This window comes from Triticum dicoccoides, chromosome 5B (assembly GCF_002162155.2).
Source record: "Triticum dicoccoides isolate Atlit2015 ecotype Zavitan chromosome 5B, WEW_v2.0, whole genome shotgun sequence".
Taxonomy (NCBI): domain Eukaryota; kingdom Viridiplantae; phylum Streptophyta; class Magnoliopsida; order Poales; family Poaceae; genus Triticum; species Triticum dicoccoides.
In genome coordinates, this window is record NC_041389.1 from 596,763,525 (window position 1) to 596,778,149 (window position 14,625).

Here is a 14,625-nt window from a genome sequence, read left to right on the forward strand (position 1 = left end):
GGAGAGAGTGCGGCTTATTCCATAACCTGCCATAGGTTGTCAAAAGAACTGGGCCTAAGTTAACGCAGAGAAAGAAAATACAAGTGTACCGATTGAACAAACGCAGTCTTTAGAAGGTTCAAATATACACTTGGTATCACATGATGTACATCAAATATGATGATTTTTTTCCCGAGAAACCAGCAGGAGCTCTGCCTATTCATTACAAAAACATTTTGATTATCTCAATAGGATGGACAATACAAGTAGATTATTGTGGTTGCTTGGAGCTACCGCAGGCTTGCAACACAAATTTCAAGTATACTAGAAGGACCCCAGCGGTTACTGGAAAGAGGTGGACTAGTAAGAACAGCGTATATCTTGGCATGTCCAAATGAATTAGGTGAATTTTTGTTGCATATTTCCATGGTGAGAAAAAGAACAAATGTGAGACAATTATATGAACTTCAAGTAGAATACCTAACAATATTGGGTAAAAGATAGTGCTAGAAAAGGTCAAAAGCAGTATACTACACAGAAAACCCCCATTCTTCAATAAACCTTTCTGATCAGGACATGGGAATATCAAAAACCAGTCTAACTCGAGGTTATTTGCCCAAAGTAAGTTCTTACTTTCATATGCTTTATGCAGAAGCTACCAAAGCAATATTTAACACGCGGTTTTATGTGAGACAATTATATGAACTTCAAGTAGAATACCTAACAATATTGGGTAAAAGATAGTGCTAGAAAAGGTCAAAAGCAGTATACTACACAGAAAACCCCCATTCTTCAATAAACCTTTCTGATCAGGACATGGGAATATCAAAAACCAGTCTAACTCGAGGTTATTTGCCCAAAGTAAGTTCTTAATTTCATATGCTTTATGCAGAAGCTACCAAAGCAATATTTAACACGCGGTTTTATAAGAACACAAGGACTATATTGCTCGTATTCTCGAGTGCACGCACGCACAGACAAACTGCAATTCCCTAATCAGCAATCACACCCTGCAATTGACAGGGATGAAGAAAAATCCGCGAACCTCACTAAATTCCTACTGAACACACGCCTAACCTTGCAGCCCCAACTAATAATCCACAGCAAGCACTAGCCGAAATCCACAAGCATACAAGCCATCAGCAAAGTGAACACAGAAATTAGCTAATGGCTGATGATTAGGACGTGACGTCAGCGCCTTACCCCCACTGGACGGTGAGCGCCTCGTAGTCCCAGTACTCCTTGGGGCGCACCACGTTGACGTCGGTGTAGACCCTCGCCTTCGACATGCTGGGCCTGGATCCCGCGGCGGCCGGAGCGCAGCGAGGGGACAGGGCGACGAAGGAGGACGCGAGGGCGGCTACAACGACGGCAGCGGCGGCTCGAACTACGGAGCTGGCTGGCGGGCGCTTCCTCGGAGGGGCATCGCTCATGCGGCCATCGCCGGCGGCGAGGGCAAGCTAGGGTTTCCGGCTGGGGGGTGGGTGGGTGGGTGGAGAAGGGAGAGATTAAGTGAGAGGATGAATCTTCTTTAGTTTAGTTTTGGCGTGGAGAAAGAGGTGGAGTGGGACGGAGACTCTGGAATCTGCTCGCGTTGGGTCACTGACAGGTGGATTTTATTTTATTATTGCCTCTTTTGTTTTAGGCAAAGATCATTGAGGGTTTGGTTGGCCCTGGCCATCTCGTGCCTGGCCACAAGTTTCCCTGGAACCTGCCTGGCATCCGTGTGGCATCGTTGTTAGCCTGGCCAGGCTATCTCTTTCGGGACGCCTGGTGCATGCCTGGCTGAGTGGCTGTGGATCAATACTGAAGTATTTTTTTTTTTTGAGTATTTGGCTGGGCTGGTGGGCTCCATACCAGTCCAGTATATTTATTTATTTATGTGAAAATAATTCATGTCTATTATCAGAGTTCACCGGAAGTACAAAGTACCTTAAACATAATAAAAATCATATCAAGATACTGAGACCATCGAACGATCACTACCACCGCCAGAACGAGCCGCCAATGCGTAGTTGTCGCCGCTCCCCTATCAGAGCCGGCTTGACCTTGTCGATGATAGCCGGGAAGTCTTCGTGCACGTGCCCCTAAGGACCAGCGTCGTGGAGACGCAGTCGTCGTCGTTGAACCCTTGAATAGATCGGAAGCATTTGACACCAAATATCGCCACACAATGAGGAACCCTAACTTCACCGCCCCAAGAAGACGACGGGAATCTACGTTCAGATGGACGAACTCGATGAGGATCCAAGCCCAGAACACATACTCGGAGAAGAAGCGCCGCCATCCACCCGAGTGCTGCACCTGCGAGGACTAAAAAAACCCTAACCTAAACTACTAGCCGAAACGGAGGCACCGGGATTCCCCTCCCTGCCACCGGCCGCCGGAGCGGCAAGCAAAGAGGAGGCGAATCCACGGGGCTCACTGGCGAAGTCTGTTGGGGAAAGTTTGCCCTAGCCACCAAGGGATGGAGAAGGGAAAAATTCCTCTCTCTCGTTTGATTCTCAATACAATGGTCTCTTGGTGATCCATATGATGTAACCCTTTTTGCGGTGTGTTTGTTGGGATTCGATGAACTTTGAGTTTATGATCAAATCTATGTTTTTATCCATGAAAATTATTTGAGTCTTCTTTGATCTCTTATATGCATGATTGCTTATAGCCTCGTATTTCTTCTCTGATATTTGGGTTTTATTTGACCAACTTGATCTATTTATCTTGCAATGGGAAGATGTGTTTTGTGATGGGTTCGATCTTATGGTGCTTGATCCCAGTGATAGAAGGGGAACCGACACGTATGTATCGTTGCTATTGAGGATAACAAGATGGGGTATATTTCTGCATAAATAGATCTTGTCTACATCATGTCATTGTTCTTATTGCATTACTCTGTTTCTCCATGAACTTAACACACTAAATGCATGCTGGATAGCGGTCGATGTGTGGAGTAATAGTAGTAGATGCAGGCAGGAGTCGGTCTACTAATCTTGGACGTGATGTCTATATAATGATCATTGCCTGGATATCGTCATGAGTATTTGAAGTTTTATCAATTGCCCAACAGTAATTTGTTTTCCCACCATTGTTTTTTTTCTTGGTGCTTGATCCGAGTGATAGAAGGACATGACGTCAGTGCCTTACCCCCACTGTACGGTGAGCGCCTCGTAGTCCCAGTACTCCTTGGAGCGCACCACGTTGACGTCGGTGTAGACCCTCGCCTTCGACATGCTGGGCCTGGATCCCGCGGCGGCCGGAGTGCAGCGAGGGGACGGGGCGACGAAGGAGGACGAGAGGGCGGCTACGACGATTGCGGCGGCGGCTCGAACTACGGAGCTGGCTGGCGGGCGCTTCGTCGGGGGGGCATCGTTCATGCGGCCATCGCCGGCGGCGAGGGCAAGCTAGGGTTTCCGGCTGGGGGTAGGTGGGTGGAGGAGGGAGAGATTAAGTGAGAGGATGAATCTTCTTTAGTTTAGTTTTGGCGTGGAGAAAGAGGTGGAGTGGGACGGAGACTCTGGAATCTGCTCGTGCTGGGTCACTGACAGGTGGGTTTATTATTGCCTAGTGCTGAATCATTGAATCTACCTAGCGTGGTACTCCCTCCGTCCGAAAATACTTGTCGTAGGAATGAATGTATCTAGACGTATTTTAGTTCTAGATACATCATTTTTTATGCATTTCTGCCAAAGTATTTCCGGACGAAGGGAGCATGACCCATGTCTTTGGTTTGAATCATGGTCGTCGGTCGACCTACCCGTATCACGAGCACTCATATGACCTTCGTCCTAGCCGTCCGATCAAATCGTCATTTTTTTAACACATTACAAACGGAAAACGCTCATACATACGCGCATACACTCACCCATATGAACACACACACCTTACCCTTATGAGCACCTTCGAGAGACTGAGCCGTCATATCATCTTGAGATTTTCGAAGTCACCGTAGGCGCCTCGTCGTCGACAAGAACGTCTCCTCCCACTGAAAGCGCATCGTCGAAAATTCTGAAATAAATCCAGAAATTATGCGAGCACCAGGACTTGGACTGGTGGGCTGAAAATACCATTGTTCCTTTAACCATCCAACCACAGGTTGATTCGCATTAGATCGTCATTTATGTTTTCATGTTCCTTCCGCACGCATCTACCCTCCTCCTGCGTCGCTCGCCGCTCGCCGCTCTGTGGCCATCGTTCGCAACTCCACGGTGCCACACACTCACCATCCTTGCGGTCGGCGAGATTGAAGCACCCATCGATGAGCTCGTAGCGCCACCATTGGAATCACCGGCCACTAGACCTTGCGACAATGCAAAGTTGGGGTCGTGGTGCTGCTGTGCGGGGCTTGCGACGCGTGCCTCCCTCGTCGCAGCACCAACGCTCACTACCGCCGCCCTCGCAACACCAAGCCATCATCATCGCGGTTCGCAGCTTCGCCGCCTTGCGATTGCAACACTCACCAGCAACGTCGACAACACCCCACCACTCTGTGATTGGAGATGATTAGATGGGTGGTTGTACTCTCAACCCATTAGTGTCAAACCACCAGGTTTGACACATAAAGGCAGAATATTCTTCAGTGGGAGACGGGCTCTTATGATGACTTTGTCAATTTTAAGACTCGCCGGCTCAGTCTTTCGGAGGTGCTTATAAGAATGAGATACGTGCGTGTATTAAGCATCTGCATTTGTAAATGTGTTTTGTGAGGAAAAAAAATGATGTCTTGTGATTTTTTGTCTTTTGGCCCTTCCACGGTATGGATTAATCGGAGAAGCACCCTTCCAGTCGTTTGATGCGTTCAAGAGGAGAAGATATCAAGTGCTTCGGGTGTTCAAGTGGTAAGGTGATACGAGCATTTGGGGGCCCCTGGGTCTGTGATCCGACGGCTCCCACGAGCTCGTGATTTTTTGCAAAAATCCCTTGAGAGTCTGAAAATTGCACAGAAGTTCAGCAGATCCATCAGCTCTTTAGATGCCATCCGATCTGAAATCCAACGGTCCAGGAGTGTGTATCATGGGAGCATCTAATAATTTCCCCGTTCACGAGAGAGGAAAGCGACTCGAGCAAGAAGCGGACAAGAAATTCTCGGCGCTGGCGGTGATCGGCGAGCAAGCGATGACCGCCGCCAGGAATGAGTACCGCGGCCATCTTTGCCGACCGCCTCAAATCACTGTAGTTCATACTTCATTGCATCGATGGCTGACCGTGCTCGGGAATGGGTTGGTTCGTCGCCGGGAAAGCCGGCTTCAACGGCCAGATTTAATCTACGGGTTTGCTAAAACTCAGCTAGCTGAGAAATAAATTGGTCTCATTCACATCTCTAGCCATCCGATCTAAAGATGCAGAGATTCATGCGTGCTGTTTTTTTCTCGTGCAGGGACGCGGGCACGGCAGCCCAAGTCGTTTTGTTTTGTCGGCCTGTTTGTCCAAGCTGTAGCGACATGCACCAGCGCATTGATTCACGTGACTTATCTTTTGTCCTATTTTTTGTATTTTTTGTTGTTGTTATCATTTGATTTTTCTTTTTTAACATTTTCTTTACCTTTTGCTAAAAAAAATTCCTTATATGTAAATACTTGTAACTAAGTCTAGTTGGATGGGATTTTTTTAACGGAATGGCTAACTCACATTTAGATGTTTTTTAGTGATCTCAAATCTAAGTGTTTAACCATCGGATCTACGTGTCTTTAATTTAGTGCACGAGCTATCCGCTCGACTCGCGATCGTGGGTGTCGCGTTGTTACGGACGGAGGGCTACAACGGGGCGGGCTGGTTCTTGTTTTTTTTTGTTGGGCCGGCCTTTGTTTGTTTTGAGCTCTAAGTGTTGAGCTCACGTCGTCATAGGCTCAGTCTTGTGCATACGGAAGTGAAGGAAGTTTGCACAATGGCCAATGGTTGTGAGTTTTTTTTTGATATTGCAATCCCTCATGTTCATGTCATTTTTCAGAAGAAGTTGTTTAGATATATTTCACCATTTACTTTTTTTCTTTTAATCATTTTTAGGTATGTAATTTTTTGCCCATGTCATCAGTGTCCTTTTTTGTTATTAGCCAATTTATTTTTTTTCTTTACCTTTTTTGTTTAATGCACTTTTTCCATATCAAATTTCTACTGTCTATGCAAGTGTAAACCCCTCGACTCCGGATTTTGGCCTTTTTTGCAGTTTGTAGTCACCTCATTTGCAAATAGCCATCTAGCAATCGGATTTTTTATAGTTTCAGTTGCGCAGTTTTACAAATCCATCCTCGATTCACGAACAATTTTTCTTTCAAAGTTGTAATTTGTCCCAGTTGCAAATCAATCATCAAGTCAAAACTGTCCCCAGTGTCCAGTCAACCCTCAACTCGCAACTGTGGCATTTTTTGCAAGTACTCCAGTTGCATGTCCACCTTCATGTCACAACTAAGGTTAGGTCATAGTTTGTAGCCGGCTTAGTTGTAAGTCAACCCTCGACTCGCAACTAGGAGCGAGTTTTTCATAGTTTGAAGGCACCCTAGTTGCAAGTCAACCATCGACTTGCAACTAGCGGTCCCAGTTGCGAGTCCACTATCGACTCGCAACTAGGTTTTTTGTAGTTGCGCCAGTTGCAAGTCAACCTTTGGCTTGCAACTAGGAGGGCGGGGGCAGTAGCAAGTTAACCATTGACTGACAACTAGGTTATTTTTTGTTTTCTTGTAGTTCGCCTAAGTTGCAAGTCAACCATCGACTGATAATCGTGCCCAGTTGCAAGTCAACCATCGACTCTCAACTGGCATGTGTTGTAGATTTGTAGTTGCCCCAGTTGCAAGTCAACCATTGATTCGCAACTAGGTTATTTTTTGTTTTTTAGTTTGCAGTTGCAACTCAATCATTGACTCGCAATCGTGCCCCAGTTGCAAGTCAACCATCGACTCGCATCGCAACTGGGATGTGTCGTAGTTTTTTAGGTTCCCTAGTTGCAAGTCAACCATTGACTCGCAACTAGGTTATTTTTCGTTGCATTTTCTTGTAGTTTGCCTCAGTTGTAACTCAACCATCGACTTGCATCCGTGCCCCAGTTGCAAGTCAATCATTGTTGTTGTTGTTGTTGTTGTTGTTGTTGTTGTTATTGTGTGTGTGTGTGTGTGGAGGGTCCCTAGTTGCATGAAGCCCATCGACCCGCAACTAGGGGGTGTGTGTTTGTTGAGGACCCCCAGTTGCAAGTTGACTATCAACTCACAACAAGGGTGTGTGTGTGTGTGTGTGTTTTGTCGTGGCCTCAGTTGCTAGTCGACCATCGACTCACAACTAAGGATATATGTGTGCGTGTGTTTGTTGAGGACCCCTGGTTGCAAGTTGACCATCGACTCGCAACTAGGGTGTGTGTGTGTTTTGTCGTGGCCCCAAGTTGCAAGCTGCCCATCGACTCGCAAGTAAGTTGCATGAGACTGCGAGCCAAGGAGAGAGAGACGGGCCTAGGCAGCTAGCCAGCATCAAACAATAAGTACTACGAGGCCCAGCAAATGAACTCAAACCCAGCCAAAAAAAAAAGAAAAACAAAGCATAGACAACCCACAAGGATGTCGCCCAGCCCAGAAAAACAACCCAGACGACGATGGAAACGAGCGGGTGGCTGAGGGATGCGTCAGCTGACGTCAGCTGACTGAGACCAAATTACGTCTCAGTCAGCTGAGTTCTAGGCGATCCCTTCAATCTATACTACTCACCGCTCCTAGCGGTACAGGGCACCGTAGAAAACCTCTATTTTTTACCTGTTTGAGGTTAATCGAAGCAAGTCTAGATGCAGGTAATTGAACACCGCACGCGATACTTAGAGGCAAGTGGACTGATCGGAAGCAATTGGTTAACCTCGACTCTCCTCTCTCATGCACGGGGAGCTGTCCTCCGTCTTCTGAATTTAAATTCCACCCATGGATCAGATGATAGCCCATCGGTATCCATCTGCCTCCCAAACGATTGAAAAAAGTATGGTATTAGTGCTCCGGAACACGAGCCCATGTCAGCTCGTCGGGGCACGGAAAAACGCCGTGCGCGCCCACGTGCCCTCGCGCAACCGTCGGCTGGATGCCAGGCCGCGCATCTCGCGGTGCACGTTGTCACGCCCGCTCGCCGTGCATATATACCGCATCTTCTCGCCCGTCCATGCCCACCTCACCCGGTGCTATCTCTAATCTCTTTGTAGCCAAGTAAAGTGCTGGCAGGCAGTAGCCATGGCTGCCAAGCGTAAGGGTGGCATTGTGTGGTGTCTCCTGCTCGCCGGGCTTCTGCTGCTGGCCGTGACGCCGGCGGAGACGGAGTCCAGACAAGAGATCTGCTTTCGTGAATGCCTCGAGGCAGGCGATCCCGACTTCATTTGCGCTTCAGTCTGCGGGCGCGCGCTCCAGCTGCGTGACGGCACCGGCGCCGGCGGCTGGGAGAAGGCGGCGGGAGAGATCATTCCGGTGGAGGAGAGCGGCGCCGGAGACAACGTCCGTGTAACGGGCTGCCCGGCCTACTGCCCGAAGCGCGGAGGCGATGAGAGCGAGAGGCAACGGTGCATGGTCACCTGCCAGTGGAAGCTCCGCCGCGCCTTGACGACGGCGAAGGTGGAGGCCGAACGAGAACTGAAGCAAGATGAAAGCTGCCTCGAAAGATGCATGGATTTAGGAACGTCCTTCTTCGACTGCTTGATATATTTCTGCTAGTAGCACCTGTATTGTCGCTGTTGTTTTTGCATGCTAATTGGCTCATGTCGACGTGCGTCCGTGTCTATTTAGATCTAGGGTACACCGGTCTCGAGCCATGGCACGATTTAGATGCATCCGTCTGCCTGGCTTTCTTTGTAACCACAGTTCTATTGCGTGAAATAAATGTCGATTTGCTAAATCGTAGTCGAGTATACTAATACATATTGTCTGAATACCTTTTTTTTTCGAACGGAGGCAAAAGATTTGCCTCGTCTATTAAAGTAGAGGAGAATAGAGTTTTGTAGAGTTACACAAGGCCGGAGTACGGCATGACAATTACTCGTGCGATACAATTTTTCCTAATTGTTTAGCCCCTGCAGTAATCCATAGGTTGGCCTCATCTATAATAAGCTTGAGAAGGATTGGCGGCGGCGTCTCTTTGTGGCGGAAGACTCTAGCGTTCCTTTCGTTCCAAATTGTTCAGGATACGAGCATGGTAAGGGAGGCCATGGCTCGACGATCCGGAATGCTCGAATTGGTGCGCTTATCCCACCAAGAGAGGAGGGAATCCTCAAGGTGCCAGTCAGAAGGGTCCAGATGCGCAAGCCCATACTTGTCAATGAGCATCCGCCAAAGCCTCAAGGTGAAGCGGCATTTGGCGAATAGGTGGACGCCCGACTCCTGCACCTGCTTACAGAGCGGACAAAGACCGCAGTTGTCCCAGCCACGTCACTCTAGCCTATCGGCGGTCCAAATCCGATCTTGTAAGGCCAGCCAAGAGAAGAATTTGACCTTTGGGGGCGCCCACATTTTCCAGACCATGGAGTCCATGGGGAAAAGCGTCAAACCCAGAAATTGTGCCTTGTATGCAGTGGACGCCGAATATGAGCCGTCCGAAGAGTGCTTCCAAATGATGTCATCCTCAGAGTGGATGTCGAGGTGTATGTCATGGATGAGCAGCCAGAGGGTGAAAAATTCCTGCACATGCTGGCCAGTGATGGTAATGTCTCGTCTGATCGTAAGCATCCAAGCATTCTCAGTAATAGCCTCTCGCACCTTCCAGTTCTTTCTCCTCGAGGCCTCAAAGACGAGAGGTGCAATGTCCTTCGACTTGCGGTCAAGCAGCCAGGGGGAGTCCCAAAAAGGCGTTTTGGCCCCATTGCCCACGATGATGGAAGTGGAGGCGTAGAAAAAATCACGGTCCTCCTCGGTGCAAGAGTTGCCCAGGCCGACCCAGAGCTTGGACGGCTCTTTCCATTCAAACCAAAGCCATCTGAGCCTCAAAGCACGAGCAAATTTGTCGGTGTTAAGAACACCCAAACCCCCATAGCTGGTGGGGCCACATACCATGTCCCAGTTGACTTTACATTTGGCACCGGTGGTCTTGTCAGAGCCGGACCAAAGAAAAGCTCGCTCAATCTTGTTGAGGTTGTCAAGGGAATCTTGAGGGACAATGAGTGGTGTGATGGAGTACACAGCCTGAGAGGTGATGACAGATCGAACAAGGGCCGTGCGCCCAATAGTGGTGATGTTCTGCCCATCCCAGGTGACCAATTTTCCAGCCGCCTTGTCCTGGAGGTATTGGAAGTCAACTTTCTTCAGTCTCCAAACCGAGAGCGGGAGGCCCAAGTATTTGATAGGGAAAAACGCCCTGGTCGCCGGGATGCTGCTGAGAATGCTCACAAGATCCAGGTTAGCGCATCGAATGGGAACGACAGAGCTTTTGTGGAAGTTGGTGCAAAGGCCCGTGACGTATCCAAAGCCTTTTAAGATGGTTGCAAGGTTGTCAATATCACTCTTAATTGGCGCCATGAACACGGCGGTGTCATCCACATAGAGGGAGGTTCTGACCACTATACCTCGGCCACGAATCTTATGAATGATTCCCTTGCGCGTAGCCAAGTCGAGGATCTTGTGCAACGGGTCAATTGCGAGCACGAAGAGCAGAGGCGAGATGGGGTCTCCTTGGCGAAAACCACGTCCATGCCTGATGGGGGGGCCAGGCAGGCCGTTGAGGAGGAAGCGCGAGGACGAGGACGAAAGCAATGCCGCAATTCAATTTTTGAATTTATCAGGGAACCCCATGTGTTGCATGAGATCCAAGACATACTCCCATCGGACTGAGTCAAAAGTCTTTTTGATGTCCAGCTTGAATAATAGAGCTGGAGTCTTGCACTTGTGCAGCCGACGAGCGAAGTTGCGAACATACATGCGCCTAGCGCCACTCATGGATGCTCTGGTTTCCGATGCGCAGAGTGCATTTATTGTCTGAATACCTAAAGGAGAGGATTACAAGTAGCACGATAATATAGTCTCGAGAAATTGTGTGCAGAACCCCACCACAGTCTTGCTACATCTTAGTCGACTGAGACTTAAGATGCGATATTAACGAGATCATACAACGAGGTCCATGCAATTTTTTTTTTGTTTTTTTCTCTTACAGGTTATGTCACTTGACAGTGACTAAGTCTCAGTCGTGAGAGACCTAGCCACACCTTTTTGCAAACTCTTGGGCATGCAACCCCTCTGAAAATGCAAAATACTTTGTACTATGTACTTGTCACTAATTATCTAACAAGTTAATGCTATTCTGGGACTGTTTGTTGAGATTATGATAATGTTTAGCTCAAGTTCAATCTGTATTCTGTAGTGTAATTTTTCACAAAAATTTTGAACTCTGGCACCCTTGTGTTGAGATTCTAGGCCCGCCACTAGTCATGGGCGGCCACTTCCCGTTCGCTCGTTGTGTCAGTGAAGAACACACTTGGCAGCAATTTTCCGAACTCTACAGGTTCATGGCGGATGGGCATGTTCTGTCCCAGCGTGTCCTAGTTGAGCACTTGAGAGCTTTGATGACATTATCACATTAAGCCAATCAGTTCTCAAGATGGCAGGCATCCTAAACCCATTCTGATGCAAGTTTGAGTACTTTCTCAGTTTCTTTTTAGTCTGCAATAAAATTTGGTCAAAGTCAAACTTTGTTAACTTTGACTAAGTTTATAAAAAAAATATAAAAATTCACAATATGAAATAAAGATTGTTAGATGCATCATGAAATTAATTTTCATACCATATAGTTTTAGTATTCTAGATGTTGGTTGATATTTCTTTCTACAAAGATGATCAAACTTTACAAAGTTTGAATTTGACCAAATATTATATGCAGACTAAAAAAATGGAGGGGTACTTGGCAACGTGCCGATTCTCCAGCTCGCTAAGAGCATCTAGAGCCGCGCTCCCAACACGCCCCCCGGTTGAAAGATCGTGGATGTCGCCTAGAGGGGGGGGTGAATAGGCGCTTTAAAATAATTACGATTTAGGCTTGAACAAATGCGGAATAAACCTAGCGGTTAATTTGTCAAGCACAAAACCTAAAACAACTAGGCTCACCTATGTGCACCAACAACTTATGCTAAGCAAGATAAGTAACTATGCGATAGCAAGATATATGACAAAGAAGATATTTTTTTTGAAACTATGATGATTTTTATAGCAAATTCGGAAACTATACACCCTAATGGAGAAAAATCAAAAGTATCACCCCGCCAGCCTCCTGTTGGCCGAAAAGAGACTTTTCGGCCTCCTGTTGGCCGAAGAGCCAACAGTTGGCCAAAGAGTCTCTCTTCAGCCAACAATTGCTCTACTTTTTAAAAAATTCATATCAAATAGGATTTTTAGTATTTTAATTTGATTCTTTTTGCATTAGATTAGAAATTTTATGAAGTTTCTGTAGATATCAAGTTTGACTAGATTTGAAAGTTTGAATTTGAATTTTCATGAATTTTCTCAAATCACTAAATTGCCTATAATTTGAGCTAGGAGTATTCTATTTAGATGATTCTTTTTGCTACTGGTTCTTTGTGACTTTGTTTATCAGTAGTAATTAATTGGTGAATTTTAGGATTATTTAAAATTAGGTTTTCACGCCATTCTCTCCCTCCATTTCTCCCGTCATTTTATTTTCCGCCATTCTCTCCCTCCATTCTCTTTCCCGTCATTCTCTCCCGCCATCTTCTTTCTCGCCATCTTCACTTCTCAACTTATAAAATGAGTCTCATGGTGTCCATGATCGTAGATAACATCGTCTGACACAGTCTGTGTCTCCTACGTCGGTGCTGCTGGTGGAGTGTGAAACACTGTCTGAGAGAAGTCATAAGTGTTTGCGGCTTCATCATCATCATCGGAGAGTGTTTCACACTTATGATTTCTCTCACACAGTATTTCACACTCCACATGAAGGCATCATCGTCATCCTCCGTCGATGCAACACTCCTTAGTGTGGCGGGAGAGAATGGAGGGAAAGAAAATTGCGGCAAAGAAAATGGAGGGAAAAAGATTGCGGGAAAGTTTTTTTTCATGTATAAAACGACAATGGTTGTACAGGATTTACAAGGCACTTTTAAATATAAACTCCTATGAAGCTCAAAACAAGTTTTCTAGTAGGATAAAAGAAATAAAATACAAAAAAATACTACAAATAAAATAGCTACTGATAACTAAACAGAAACAAAAAGAATATGTCAAAAAACTAAAGAAAAAAATTTAAAGCAATTAAAATTAAAAGAAATAGCATAAAACCTATAAAACACTAAAATAGATCTGTTTTCATAAAAACCTAATTTTAAATAATTATAAAATTCGCCAATTAATTACTGCTAATAAACAAATTCACAAAGAACCAGTAGCAAAAAGAATCATCTAATAAGAATACTCCTAGCTCAAATTATAGGCAATCTAGTGATTTGAGAAAATTCATAAAAATTCAAATTCAAACTTTCAAATCTAGTCAAACTTGATATCTACATAAACTTCATAAAATTTCTAATCTAATTCAAAAAGAATCAAATTAAAATACTTAAAATCCTATTTGATATGAAGTTTTTAAAAGCAGAGCAACTGTTGGCTCAAGAGGGACTCTTTGGCCAACTGTTGGCCGAAAAGTACTTTTTGGCCAACGGTTGGCCGAAAAGTCCCTCTTCGGCCAACAGGAGGCCGAGAAGTCCCTTTTCGGCCAAGAGGAGGCCGACGGGGTGATACTTTTGATTTTTCTTCATTAGGGTGTATAGTTTCCGAATTTGCTATAAAAATCATCATAGTTTCAAAAAAAATCGACAAAGAACAATATGGCTATCACAAAGTAAAGTGCATAAGTAAAGGGCTCGGGTAAGAGATAACCAAGGCACGCGAAGACGACGATGTATCCCGAAGTTCACACCCTTGCGGATGCTAATCTCTGTTTGGAGCGGTGTGGAGGCACAATGCTCCCCAAGAAGCCACTAGGGCCACCGTAATCTCCTCACGCCCTCACACAATGCAAGATGCCATGATTCCACTAAGGGACCCTTGAGGGCGGTCACCAAACCCGTACAAATGGCGACCCTTGGGGGCGGCCACCGAACCCGTACACTTTGGCAACCCTTGGGGGCGGTCACCGATACCCGTCAAATTGCTCGGGCCGATCTCCACAACCTAATTGGAGACCTCGACGCTTGCCCGGAGCTTTACACCACAATGATTGAGCTCCAAGCACCACCAACTGTCTAAGGCACCCAAGCACCCAAGAGGAACAAGCTCAAGGGTACCAAGCACCCAAGAGTAATAAGCTTCTCAACTTGTAACTTCCACGTATCACCGTGGAGAACTCAAACCGATGCACAAATGCAATGGCAAGGGCACACAGAGTGCCCAAGTCCTTCTCTCTCAAATCCCACCAAAGCAACTAATGTTAGGGAGGAAAGTGAAAGGAAGAACAAGAAGGAGAACACAAAGAACTCCAAGATCTAGATCCAAGGGGTTCCCCTCACATAGAGGAGAAAGTGATTGGTGGAAGTGTAGATCTAGATCTCCTCTCTCTTTTCCCTAAAAAACTAGCAAGAATCCATGGAGGGATTGAGAGTTAGCAAGCTCAAAGAAGGTCAACAATGGGGACAAAAACGAGCTCAAGAGTTAGGGAACCATTGGGGAAGACCTCCTTAAATAGGTCCCCACGAATCTGCCCGTTATGTGC

At 46.3% G+C, this 14,625-nt stretch overlaps 1 protein-coding gene across 2 annotated transcripts in view; it reads right to left on the reverse strand.

Annotated features, from left to right (window-relative positions):
• Nucleotides 1–3,222, reverse strand: part of LOC119311916 (casein kinase II subunit alpha-2-like) — an 8,707-nt gene extending 5,485 nt beyond the window's left edge. The window contains exon 1 of one of the 2 annotated variants that reach the window (XM_037587633.1): nucleotides 3,121–3,222. In XM_037587633.1, the coding sequence (XP_037443530.1) occupies nucleotides 3,121–3,206 (86 nt within the window). In that variant the 5' untranslated portion in view covers nucleotides 3,207–3,222. Of the gene's footprint in view, nucleotides 1–1,182; nucleotides 1,481–3,120 lie in introns of those variants that run through there. The other variant, XM_037587632.1, reaches the window with a different exon arrangement.
• Between the last annotated feature and the right edge of the window lie 11,403 nt (nucleotides 3,223–14,625).